Source organism: Brassica napus, chromosome C9 (assembly GCF_020379485.1).
Source record: "Brassica napus cultivar Da-Ae chromosome C9, Da-Ae, whole genome shotgun sequence".
NCBI lineage: Eukaryota > Viridiplantae > Streptophyta > Magnoliopsida > Brassicales > Brassicaceae > Brassica > Brassica napus.
Genome location: NC_063452.1, coordinates 13,894,353 through 13,908,347, shown reverse-complemented (window position 1 = coordinate 13,908,347; position 13,995 = coordinate 13,894,353). Strand labels below are relative to the sequence as shown.

At 34.6% G+C, this 13,995-nt stretch overlaps 1 protein-coding gene and 1 pseudogene across 1 annotated transcript; both read left to right on the top strand.

Moving 5' to 3' along the window:
- The first annotated feature begins 7,579 nt into the window (after positions 1-7,579).
- Positions 7,580-10,436, top strand: LOC106349036 (flavin-containing monooxygenase FMO GS-OX-like 4). Its single transcript, XM_048770054.1, has 6 exons — positions 7,580-8,248; positions 9,098-9,168; positions 9,264-9,416; positions 9,504-9,722; positions 9,799-9,972; positions 10,075-10,436. Exons 1-6 carry the CDS (start codon positions 7,702-7,704, stop codon positions 10,255-10,257), a joined length of 1,347 nt encoding a protein of 448 aa, XP_048626011.1. The 5' UTR covers positions 7,580-7,701; the 3' UTR covers positions 10,258-10,436.
- Positions 10,437-10,623: 187 nt separating this feature from the next.
- LOC106435757 lies at positions 10,624-13,515 on the top strand (annotated as a pseudogene).
- Positions 13,516-13,995: the final 480 nt, after the last annotated feature.

The following is a 13,995-nucleotide window of genomic DNA, read 5'->3' as shown; positions in this document are numbered from 1 at the left end:
CCACTAGGAATGATGAATCAACACATTCATTTAACGAACCAATATTTGGATAATGACAATCCAGAGGTTCAATACATTGAGGAGTTTAATCAGTATTTCTTTCACTACAAATCTATCAAAGGACTCGACCATCTTCACCAATCCGCAAATGGGAACTATGAAAACAGTCTGTATCTTTATGGTATATTAATTTTGTGCAAAAGAAATTTTAAAGAGGGAAAATAATATTTGGATAAACTATCCTGAGAAAATAGTCAGTTCAAGTCCGATCAATGGTGGAGCATGATTAAGAATTCATGTACTGATTCATGATCCTTTTGAAGACAAAGTATTTAACCAATACGGCTACAATAACCCCCCCCCCCCCACCACCACCACCACCACCACCACCACCCTCCCCCCAAACAAATTGCCACATTGTTGACATTGACAAAGTATACGAGGATTGTTACTATTTTAAAAAGATGAAACAATTTATTATCTTCTTTCAAACAAGATAATAAAAAAAACAAAGACATGTATTTACATTATTCCTTTTCAAACATTAACTTTACTTTATGTTTAAATTTCAACTAAATTTGTTTTGTTGCAACTATCAGCTATTTATTAATTGAATCAATTAGTCACAACCACTTATGTTATTTTTCTTGCATCTAAGTAACTTCAAAACAAAGTAATACATTACGTCGTTAATCACTATCAAATGGATCGAAAAATATCACTCTCTTTCAACTTATTTTCATCTTCATATTTTTAAAAATATCTTCTTTACTAAAATCATAAAATAAATTATAAATTCATTACAGAATAAAATATACGAACCTGGCGCGTAGCGCCGGAAGACCACTAGTTTAATATGTTTTAGAATTTGAGATAAAAATAATTGAAAGCATTGGTGGAATAAGAAAAACAATAAAGTGAAATAAGAAGAGTAGAGATTCTTGTGATGAGAAAAAAACGTATGACAATCTATTTTTTTTTAGTTTAAGGTCATAAGATTCTTTTATACAAGGAAAAGTGTGTCTCAAGTGATATGTGTCTTGTTGTGTAATTGTAAAGTGAGAAAGTGTCTCTAGGGTGTAAAAAATTCAATAATAAACTAGATACTTCATCTCCAAGCGAAAATATACAACATTTAAATTTCCTAATAATACATATGTTTTGCACCTTCTTATACATGAAAAGTGCACACATCACACTCCTCGATACATAAAAATCATCAGGTTCATGACATCACTATACTAATAGACGTCCAAAATCTAAACAAATTAAAGTTCGACACTTTTTCATTAGGAAAAAACTAACAATATTTTATGGCTGTCCCTTTGTAACACCTATTTCGTGAACGAATGACAACACCAAACGACTAATACTAAACAACAAACCACATCACCGCACAGTTGGAATACTATTATAAATGGAACAATGTGAATATTAACAACAACGCAAACCAGCTAAAATCAAACATTATGCGACACCATATATATACATCCCGCGCGTAATGCGGACATGCTACTGGTTTCAAATAAACTTTTAATATATTCGAGTGCAATTTCAACGTCATCGACTTACCGCACCACGAAGCTTCAAGCGACAACCTGATATATCTTTAGTTTAACTGGTGTATAATCTATGTTTTGAGTCTTTTATCGAGTTAAAGTATTTGTGTTTGGAGGCTTTTAGTCTTTTATCAATTTTTTGCAGGTCTTAGGTCTATTTGGAACAAAATGAGTCGAATTAAGTACAAAAAAGACAATTGAAGATACAAAATTGTGCATATGCGTTAGAACTATAGCAATGGATTGAGAATTTGCTAAATATGTATTGACGTCAAAGTTGGAGATAAGATCGAAAACTAAGTTAGCTTTCCAATGCTGCAGGTTTGAAGTCGACCCAATAATGATTGAAAGTTATGCTTGTTTTACTGAAAAATAGTAGGCATGTCGGTTTGAATCTGATTTTTTTTTCTTTTTTCATATCTTGGTTTGGTTTTGGCTGAGATCAAAACATATTTTTGACCTATATATACTATTTTGAGCTATTGGTTAGGCTAAGCTATATTTTCATAAGAGTTTTAGGTCTTAAAACCCTGAGAGACAAGATAATTTCATTGAACCCATTTTTATCTCTTTAGTCTAACTAGGGGTATAGCCTCCGCGCAAGTGCAGGGCCGGATAAGTTATTGATCGTTGTGTAGTTTTGTGTACGAGATTTTGTCGTTTATTTTTTTCCACTTTTGTTTTTCCGTGTTGTATATAATGGTGATGAACATAACATTTGGAAGTCACACATTTTGATTAAGTTGATATAAGAATGACCGGCGAATTCATATGCATTATTTTCGTAATGATTTGATCGACCATTAGCGTTATTAGCGCTTTCATGTTCAAAAGATAAAGTTTATGAAGTTGTTTAGTATTTACTTAGGTAGTTGTTAGTATATAAAACAAATAGTGTAAGGAACAAAATATAGAATTTGAATTCAAAAAATTAAACAATTTATCGAACAATAAATTAAATTATTTTCTTATTTTACCTAAATTAATTTCAAAAATATAGAATTGTAATAAACTATTTTTCTTAAGAAAATTAATAACTCTAGAAAAATTTATAAAATTGTACGGTTGCAAAATTATTTATTTTTAGAGTTGTACTCGACTTTGTTAAAAATAGTTTATGGTGGACTAAAAATAACAGAAATAGGTAAACCAAAAAAATACACCACTGACAAATCTTGTATGAGTTAGAACCCGTCGACGTTTCATTAATAATCCAAAATAGAAATAAAATCTCCGAACAGAGAAAACATGCAAGGGAAAAAATATCCAAAGTTTATGATGGGAAACAAAGATAATAGCAGTTTTTAAAAATGCATAGAAAAGACGTTGATGGGCTGATAGGAATATAATAGATATTTCCAATCACTCACGGCAGCGCTTGCGGTTGTTCTGAGCGTCTGAAATCTCTGGAGGATCTGCTGCAGCATATTCCTCATCGACCTTGTCTCCCAAAACAGACGGGCCCGATGATGCTGCCAATCCTACGTCACCTTCACTGCTTGGAAGAATGTTCTCACTGTGCTCCTGAAATACATGAACGTGATGACAAGTAAAATTAGACAACCTTGCCATGGTTCTCTATGATGGTATCTTCAGGGATGGTGGAGATAGTGAAGGTACGGTGATTGCTATTAATGGCTTCCATCAATTTGAGAGCTCTCCATGTTTTGGGCTGGATCTTGGCAAGTAGCTATGAATACATCAAACACTATGTTGCTGGCATGAGATTTGAATCGACCTAGAGAGCCTGCAACAACATAGACGGTGAGGTTCTTGAGTATATTGAGCTCCACCAAGCCAGACACACTCGTTTTCAACACCTTGTTCCCTATCTCTCTTCTAATTACTGCCATGTCCCTCGATGCAGTTCATCACAGCAGGTTTGTTAATGTCGGAGAAGAGATTATCTAACCAATAAATTTCAAGTTTGTACGTCTCAAGATGACACTAAGCTAAAAGTCATTGTTTTAAAATCAAACCAATAACATACAAAAGGAACTCACCAGAGATTCTGATCACATCCATGTCAGGGGAATCATCGCTGAGGAACTCAATAACATTATGTACACCTTTGGTTACCATGTCCATCCCCATTGCACCACACCGGTGTTACAACTAAACCATACATGGCCAGTTTTTCCCTGCCAATGTACAATGTACAGTTTGTAGCCTCGTATATCTAATTGACATGCATCCACAAAATCATTATTTCATCAGCAAAAGTTTCAATCTTGAGTCGAACCACACCACAAACATAAAAAGTTTTACATCTTGGTGGTACCTGTTGAAAATGACAGCCGACGTTTCGAAGTGATCTGGATTCTCCTAGGAAGGCTTAAGTTCCATAGCACGTTGGCACGACAAAAACCTTAAAATAGGCGCTCTAGTTGTACCGTCCTTCAGCTCCGCCTGAGACGTACCCAGCCTTGCAGCCTCTGTTAGTCCTAGCAACCAAATAACTTTATGTTATAGCCCATTAGAACAGAGTTTACATCATATTAGTTAATCGGACAACTTCAAAGCGATCAATTAACTTTCACGATCGACCCCCTATCGTAGCGATGGATGGTAGTGATTCACACGAGCTGGGATAGAACCGTGGATCTCGAAATTCTGCCCAGAGAAACATATGCTTAAAGTATTTAAACTGATATCTTGAATATTGATTAAACAAATATGGTATATAGTATTCCATAGAAAGTCAAATTTTCAATACCTTTTCCTGAGTACTATGTTCTAGGCGCAGAAACGTGGCGGGGACAACGACCGATTAAGCAACAACAACACTGGAGGCTGACATCTTCGAAGGTTGGCTAAAAGCTGCGACAGTTCAATTTAGGAGTAATTTAATAAGAGATATCGGTCTCAAGGTTTGTTTGAGGAATTATTTATACTGAGACGGATCGTTTCAGAGGTGAAACGGCACCATAACTGATCGTTGGAGATATAGGGAGGTGAAGATGAAAAGTTTCAAAAAAAAATTTGATAAGCTAAAAGGTAACGCTTCGGTTTATCGGTGGAGACAGAGTACTATAAAAATCCTAGATACATACAAAAGAGATTTAGCCCACTTATAAGTTTTATTGGGGCAGAATGCGGATTTTACTAAATAGGTTTCGATGATCAAAGTTACACGTGAGTATTGAAACATTACAGTTATGTGTGGGATCCACTATAAGAAATCCTTCATAAATATATATTAGTTTCGGTAATCAATGTACAAAGTATCCTTTAGTTTAGTGGTATAAATGTTGGTGTTTACATCACAGTAACCCGGGTTCGAGCCACAGACTTGACATTTTTTCACACTTTTTAAAAGTGAAGCCCACTTTTCTGCTGACGTATCGCATCAGGAGTGATGAAACTGGCTCATTATAATGTAGATTATACAGATTTTATCATTGATCTTTTGTTTTTTTTGGTCATGTCAAAATAGCTTTATAGTTAGGTCAAAATTGTTCTTGTGTTTTTTGGTCATGTCAATAAATTTTTAGGATTGACTGATTAAAGAATCTTCATTATGGTTCCTTTTTTTTTTGAAACACTTATTATTATTTTTCTTTTTTGAAACACATATGGTTCTTCAGTTGATTATTCTTATTATTTAGACATGATTTATCACCTAATTCACAATCTTAGTTAATTGAATGCAGTGAGAGTTTATTTGATTGCTAAAAAAATAATCACTGTAAGAAAAAAAATTTAGCCTGCGAGCACTTCATGACTTTATGTGAAACGTGTTCTAAGTCTAAATAGATCTTAGACATTGTTATAAAATCTACTCAGATCTAAAATATTTTTAATCGAACTTGACCTATCTATTCTATTAAAAGAGAATCACTCTGAAAAAATCTACTTATACAATGTTGTTTGGACTATTTCCTAAGAGTTAATAATTTCATGGTCCTACTTAAATTTCTCCTAACAATATATTTTCATAAATTTCTCTGATTTTCTTTAAATATTATAAGTGTGTCACTCCTATATTTATGGTAACTACTATATTACCTTCTATAAATCTCACCCCTTGATTATAAATTTCTCCATTTAGTTATTGATATCCCATATACGATTTACTAACCAACATTTTTTTTATGCAATAATATATAAACTCGTGGGTTCATAGACTAATCTATTATGTATGTGACTATATATATATTATATAATGTTTATTTAATTTTTAAATTCATATCTATATAAAACGAATGGTATGGTGCATATCACTACTAAATAATACATACCATTTGAATTAAAATAGTCTGGTAAGTAATACATGTATTTTTAAAAAATGAGTTAATGAAGTATGATAAATAATTATCACAAAATCATGTTTTACTATAGAACCGATCAAACTTAGTAGTATATTATATTATTTTCAGTTCATAAAAAACGATATTAACATATAAGTACTGAACAAATTTGAAAAAATGCATATGAAGTTAGTTAAAAGTTATCCTCGGGCCAACTTATTTAATTGAGTTTTTACTATAATTCAGATACAACCACTTAAACTATATTATGGAAAATTAAAAAATACAAATAATTTAGAAAATATTGCTCCATATTCTCTCTTTTTTTTATAAAAAAATAAGTTGACTTGATTTTTACTTATGAAGCACAATTACTAAAATCCAAAATAATGATTAGTATTTTTTTTTGGGGCAACAAATAATGTTTAGTATAAAAGATGCTCAAATACAAGCCCACTTCTGTAATTCAGTTTAAATAACAAAATAAATTTACAAATATAATTAGGGCCAGAATTAATATTTATATTATTTAAGTTTCAACGGGTTATTCAATCATATATTATATACTAAACACATTGAGATTGGTATAAACTCTTCACTAAGTTTGGAATACCTAAGTTAAACGAGATTTTTCTCTTTTGAAAAAGTATTAACCCCGTGTTTCAAAGCTTGATTCAAAAGTTTGAATTGAGTTTTGAAAAAATATCATCCAATTTATATGGGATTTTATCGGGTCAACCAATATTGGATAGCGGGTTAATGATAGTTTTTACGTTTTTACCGATTTTTATCAGATTTTTATATATAAGGTTTTAACAAAATTCAGACTAGATTTATATGAATCACCTGATTTACTTCTGAGACTATAGGTTTGGTTCGGGTATGAAAACACTGCTAAAACTATTAAAAGTTCTACAATATAAATACTATTAGATTAGCCCAAACTCTGCCAAGTAAATTTTTTGTCTCATCAACTCAACAAATATAACTCTTACAAAATACACACAAAATGCAACGATGACGTTGTAACATAAGAATACACATATAAAATCTAAAATAAACTATTTGATAAATTATATAATTTTAAACTAAAATTCTTTTACTTTTTCGATATAATAACACTTTATAACTTAATAATATACTTCAAAACATCAAAACCAAAATAATAATTCATATCAAACAATATTCTTAATCGGAAAAAACCCGCGTTTTTGAAGCGCGGGTCAAAATCTAGTATATATATAAAATCCAAGCAGAGCTAAAGAAGCTGAAACCAAAAATCTAGACTGCTGTTATTTCGGATGTGAAATGGAAAATGCAGAAACATTTGAATCAACGAGCAAATTATGAACTACTTATTTATAACTAATTAGATATTTAAGATATTTATTTAATTTTTAATACTTGTTTTTATATATCACATTAATATAAACATTGACTTGAGTATTTTGAAATACTTACATATTTAAAATATTTAAATCAACTATTTATTTCAGATTTTATTGGATTATTCTTTCGGATTTGGTTAATAACACTTTGAGAGTTCAGATATGTTTTGTATCATCCTAAAAAATAATTTGTTCGGGTATTTTTACATTTCAGATGGAATAACGGATCGAGTTCAGTTCAGATATCAGGTTCCAGATCTGTTGCCCAGCCCTAGCCCAGATCTATGATACAATTTTGTTTTGCGACGGTTTAGACATTTTTCGCTACTAAATGGTTTAGTTCATATTTAATTCTACTAACAAAAAACGCTGCGTCTAAACTACTAGTGAGGATTTTGCGTTGAAAAGTACAACTGTGGTTCAAGGCTTTGTGTGGGCCAACATACTTATCACAGCGAACGCTGCGTTTAATATTCTCCGTCTCTTACGAATTTCCTAAACACAATGGCACCTTCCTTATCACCAATCAGATCTCACCACGTGGCCGTCATCGGCGCCGGAGCCGCCGGTCTAGTCGCGGCGAGGGAGCTTCGACGGGAAGGCCACTCCGTCGTCGTCTTCGAGAGGCAGAAACAGGTCGGAGGAACATGGATCTACACCGACCACGTCGAGCCGGATCCGCTAAGCGTTGACCCGACCCGACCCGTCGTCCACTCGAGCGTCTACGCCACTCTCCGGACCAACCTTCCTCGGGAGTGTATGGGATACAGAGACTTCCCGTTCGTGGCCCGATCCGGCGATCAGAGGAGGTTTCCGAGCCACGGAGAGGTTTTGGCGTATCTGCAAGAGTTTGCGAAGGAGTTTGCGATCGAGGAGGTGATACGGTTCGAGACGGCGGTTGAGAGGGTTGCTCCGGCGACGGAGGGTGGGAACGGGAAGTGGAGAGTTGAGTCTACGGAGAAGGAGAAGAGAGTTCGTCGTGACGAGGTTTATGATGCTGTTGTTGTTTGTAATGGGCATTACATTGAACCTCGTCTTGCAGAGATCCCTGGTAAGGAACGTTGGAACTGTTCGAGTGTGTTTTGTTGGGAAACATTTTAGGAAGAGTGTGAAACATAAAAGCCTTTGGTGATAAAGTGGAGATTGAACTATAACTTAGATTCTCTTCTTGAAATTTTAACCTTTTGAAGTTGTTTGAACTTAAAGCGTTACTCTTTTTGTCATTCAAGAATGTCGAAGATGTAGAATTTAATAGGAAGAGCGGAACATAAGTTTTAGTGATAAGTGTGGTTGTGATTCTGATCTTGCAATCATGCAATCAAGATTAGGCATGGGCAAAAAATCTGAAACTCAAACCCAAACCCTACCCGAAAAACCCAAATCTGCACCTGATCAGATTTGTAAAAATAGCTGAATGGATCTTGTATAACCGTATATCGGGTATGGAGTATTATCTGAACGCGACTTGTAGAATTAGTACTCAAATAAAGTATTCAAAAACCCGAAATTGTTCGAATAAATAACCAAAGATCCGAATTAGTATCCCAAATAAGTATACAAAACCTTGATAGTTGCCTCCACAAGTCAATTTCATGTTTTTTAATATATATGATGCATAGAAATACCTGAACCCAAAGTTTTATTATCCGAATCTGAATTAAGGTCGGGTCCGAAAATGAGCTTTATATATGGTTTTAAATTATATCCAAATCTGAAATGTTCGACCCGATCATGGTTCTAAATGAATCTGTGTCATTCAAAAATATAGAAGACGTAGACCTTAATAGGAAAGAGTGGAGCATAAGCCTTAGTGATGAGCTTAGTTGTGTTTCTCGCCTTGCAATGTTTATGATTTCAACATCTTGATCTTGAATAGCTTAGCGTGTGTTACGTGTTTCAGGGATAAGTTCTTGGCCAGGGAAGGAGATGCATAGCCATAACTATCGTATCCCTGAACCTTTTAAAGACCAGGTACTCATTTCAGAATGATCTTAATAATGTCAGTGAAAGATTATGTAAAGCCATAATTTCATGTGGAAGCTTGTGATGCATTTGGTTATATATAGGTGGTTGTGCTTATTGGGAACTCTGCAAGTGCTGTTGATATAAGTAGAGACATTGCTGGACATGCCAAAGAGGTTCATGTGGCTGGTAGGTCAAATCCAGCGGATACGTTTATCAAACAACCCGGTTACAGTAACCTGTGGATGCATTCAATGGTTGGGTTTAACTTTCAAGTAGTACTAACAACAATTGGTTGATCAATAGAAGTAACATTCAACACGTTTTCTTGAATCTCAACGCAGATTGAGCGTGTCAATAAGGATGGTTCTGTAGTTTTTCAAAACGGGCAAACGATTTTGGTTGATGTTATCATGCATTGCACTGGGTATAAGTATCACTTCCCTTTTCTTGAAACCAATGGAAGTGTTACCGTAGATGATAACCGTGTCGGTCCATTGTACAAACATGTCTTCCCTCCAGAATTAGCACCGTGGCTCTCCTTCATCGGGATACCATGGCAGGTAAACACAGTTCAGAAACAAACTTCACATTTTCCATGTTCTGTTCCCAGTCATCAGTAACAAATTGAATTTTCAGGTTGTACCGTTTCCTTTGTTTGAGCTGCAAAGCAAGTGGATCGCGGGTGTTTTGTCGGGTCGGATTATGCTTCCATCAAAGGAAGATATGATGGAGGATATCAAATCCTTGTATGCAACGCTTGAAGCTCAAGGGATTCAAAAGCGATATACTCACCGTATGAGCATTGCCCAAGTAAGCATGTCACTTTAACTTAGAAATCTCTTTTGACTTATAATTCTGCTCAGAAACTAAACAGAAACACATTAACGATTACTTTTGCTTCTTGTTTAACAGTTTGAGTACAATGATTGGTTGGCTACGCAATGTGGATGCCCAGGAACAGAGGAGTGGAGGAAAGAGATGTATTTAACGACTGGTGTGAGGAAGAGAGCAAAACCAGAGACGTACAGAGACGAATGGGAAGATCATCACTTGATTTCTCAAGCTTCCCAAGATTTCTCTTTATATACGCATTAAACAAAAAGGTCTTACCTTTTTTTCTTTCTTAGTAAACATTCACTTGTAAGTTGGAAACTTTTTTAAGAAGTGCAAAACTTTTACTGTCGTAATATAGAAAAAAAAAGTTATTTTTATCAAAAAAGAAAAGAAAAAACAATTGTACAACATTGGTAAATTTATTCATATTTCCTTAATCATCTCTTCCCTTCTCTCCTAACATTATTTTTTTGTGAAATATTTTTGGCCGAAAACTTGAATCACAATTTTGTTCTCCTATACAAAACGCAGCGTATAAACCATTTCTGAGGATTTTGTGTTGAAAAGAACAACTGTGTTTACAAGACAGTGTGGGCCACCCACGTATTCATCACATAGGCCTAAATAATATTCTCCGTCTCTTGGGAATCAAGTAAACACAATGACACCTTATCAGCAACCAGGTCGCACCACGTAGCTGTTATCGGAGCTGGAGCCGCCGGTCTAGTAGCGGCGAGAGAGCTTCGTCGGGAAGGACACTCCGTCGTCGTCTTCGAGAGGCAGAAAGAGGTCGGAGGAACATGGATCTACACAGATCACGTCGAAACGGATCCGTTAAGCGTTGACCCGACCCGAGCAGTTGTTCACTCGAGCGTCTACGCCTCTCTCCGAACTAGCCTCCCTCGAGAGTGTATGGGATACTTAGACTTCCCGTTAGTGGTCAGATCCGGCGATCCGGGGAGGTTTCCGAGCCACGGAGAGGTTCTTGCGTATCTGCAAGACTTCGCTAAGGAGTTTGCGATCGAGGGGGTGATACGGTTCGAGACGGCGGTTGAGAGGGTTGCTCCGGCGTCGGAGGGAGGAAACGGGAAGTGGAGGGTTGAATCTATGGAGACGGGGAAGAGAGTTCGTCGTGATGAGGTTTACGATGCTAGCTGTTGTTGTTTGTAGTGGGCATTACATTGAACCTCGTCTCGCTGACATTACTGGTAACTTAAACTTTTGAATTTTTTTTTTGGGGGGTCAAACTTAAACTTTGATCTTTGTCTCATTTTAAGAATGTAGAAGATGTAGAATTCCATAGGAAGAGTATAACATAAGCTTTGGTGATAAGTGTTGTTGTGATTCTCGTCTTGCAATGTTTGTAATTTCAACATTTAGTTAGGCCTGGTAAAAAAAATCTGAAACCCAAATCCAAATGAGTGTATTGGTGTATAATAAAACTGATTCTGTACCCAATCAGATTTGTAAAACGAAATACTCAAACGGATCTTTTACTTTTAGAATGTATTTTGAGTATAGTGAATTGTCCAAACCCAACTTGAGATAGGATTTGCTATTTTTAGGAAAAATACACTATACTACATTGTTTGCTATTTTGGCAATGGTTGCTAACTTTCCCCTAATACATTCGGATTTGTAAAAACAATTACTCAAAGTCCTATGTTTGCTATTTTTCTTACAAAATAGAATTATTCTATAATAACGATGAAGTTTGTTCAAATGTACTTTTCAATAATAGCATTGATCTAATTATAAAATTAAAATTAAATTGTTATTTATTCCTTTAAATATAAAGGTAAAAATACCAATTTTTATTTTATAAAAAAATATTAATAGGTTAGAATAGAATCGTCTCTAAGTGCTATTATAAAAGTAAAAATAACAATGAGAGAGGTTTCTAAACTAAAAAAGTACCATAATCTGAACTCTGAAGCTTTATTAGTCAAATCCAAATGGGTTTACTTTAGGTTTTAAATTATGAAAATCCGAAGTAGTTAACCGAACTCAGACCCGATCTGAATGAGGTTTAGGAGGATGACGCGGAAAATTTAAAAACCGGATCCAAATCCAAACCCATGCCTAATCTGGAATAACTTGCCGTGTTACGTGTTTCTATAGAAACATACGTTTGAAGGATCAGCTTGATAAGTTCTTGGCCAGGGAAGGAGATGCATAGCCATAATTATCGTATCCCTGAACCTTTTAAACATCAGGTACTCATTTCAGAATGATCACATTAATATCAGTAAAAGATCATTTAGAAGCTTGTGATGCATTAAATATATAGGTTTTTGTGCTTATTGGGAACTCTGCAAGTGCTGTTGATATAAGTAGAGACATTGCTGGACATGCCAAAGAGGTTCATGTGGCTGGTAGTTCAAATGCAGCTGATACCTTTATCAAACAGCCCGGTTACAGTAACCTGTGGATGCATTCAATGGTTGGTTTAACTCATAAGTAGAGTACTACTTACCTACCACAGTTCGTTGATCAAGAGAATAAAAGTCTTAACGTTTTTTTGAATCTCACGCAGATTGATCGTGTCCATGAGGATGGTTCTGTGGTTTTTCAGAACGGGAAAACGATTTTGGTTGATGTTATTATGCATTGCACTGGGTATATAAACTCATTTGTTCTTTCACTATTTGGCTATTTTTGTGAAACTTTTAAAAAGTGGTTCTTTCCTTCTTCTCAAAGGTATAAGTATCACTACCCGTTTCTTGAAACAAATGGAAGTGTTACTGTAGATGATAACCGTGTGGGAACATTGTACAAAGATGTCTTTCCTCCAGCATTAGCACCGTATCTCTCCTTCATCGGGATACCAAGTCAGGTAACACAAATCTAGAAGGCCACTAAACCAACTTAACATTTTCCCTATTTTCTGTAACAAATTGAATTTTCAGGTTTCACCATTTCGTTTGTTTGAGCTGCAAAGCAAATGGATCTCTGGTGTTTCGTCGGGTCGGATTATCCTTCCATCAAAGGAAGATATGATGAAGGATATCAAATACTTCTATGCAACAGTTGAAGCTCAAGGGATTCCAAAGAGATATACCCACCGTACCCAAGTAAGGATGTCTCTTTTAACTTATGCTTCTGCTCAGACACCAAACAGAAACACATTAACGACCTTTTTGGTTCTTGTTTAACAGTTTGAGTACAATGATTGGTTGGCTTCGCAATGCGGATGCTCAGAAACAGAGCAGTGGAGGAAAGAGATGTATTTGACGACTGGTGTGAGGAAGAGAGCTCATCCAGAGACGTACAGAGACGAGTGGGAAGATCATCACTTGGTTTCTCAAGCTTACCATGATTTCTCTTTATATACACTCACTTGTAATATGTAAGCTTTTCTTTGGAAAGATGTTCTAGCCCTCGATTGTTGTCGTATATATCAAAAAAATAGAAGAAGCAGTTGTACAGCTTTGGATCACTCACAAAGCAAAGGAGTAAACAACCCGTCTACCATCTATCTATATATATATATATATATATAATTGATTTTTTTCCCTTTTTGACAAATGGCAAGAGGTTTTTGCGATACGTATCATCCATATTTTTTTTTTACATTTTAGGTCATTCTTCTTTTGGATTATTGCAATTTGGCCAAGTACTTTCTAATCGTGAACTAACTAATCTTTTTTGCACTAACTATTATGTATGAAATTTGATAATATATTTTATTGTTCACTAAAAATTCAAGATGAATAAAAAATAAATAAAATAATAGAAATATATTTTACATATTTAATTTATTCACAACTAAAAGTAACATAAGTTTTTGTTATTTTATTATTTTTTTACCATTTTCTATTATTTAATTTACAAATTATATATTTATTTAACTATTAAAAATATAAAATGACCAAATTAATAAAAATAAATTAGAGTGCAATACATAATCTAAACATAAAATTTTCACAATCAGAGAAAAAAAAAGCAAAATACCATAGTAACACTAACTCAATAAAAGTTTGGAGCTGAAAAAAGATC

Bases quoted from the DNA above. Each gene is read 5' to 3' on its own strand.
- LOC106349036 (XM_048770054.1), top strand. From the start codon at position 7,702: ATGGCACCTTCCTTATCACCAATCAGATCTCACCACGTGGCCGTCATC. The intron at 8,249-9,097 runs GTAAGGAACGTT...TACGTGTTTCAG, and splicing joins TCGTCTTGCAGAGATCCCTG to GGATAAGTTCTTGGCCAGGG. The intron at 9,417-9,503 runs GTTGGGTTTAAC...ATCTCAACGCAG, and splicing joins ACCTGTGGATGCATTCAATG to ATTGAGCGTGTCAATAAGGA.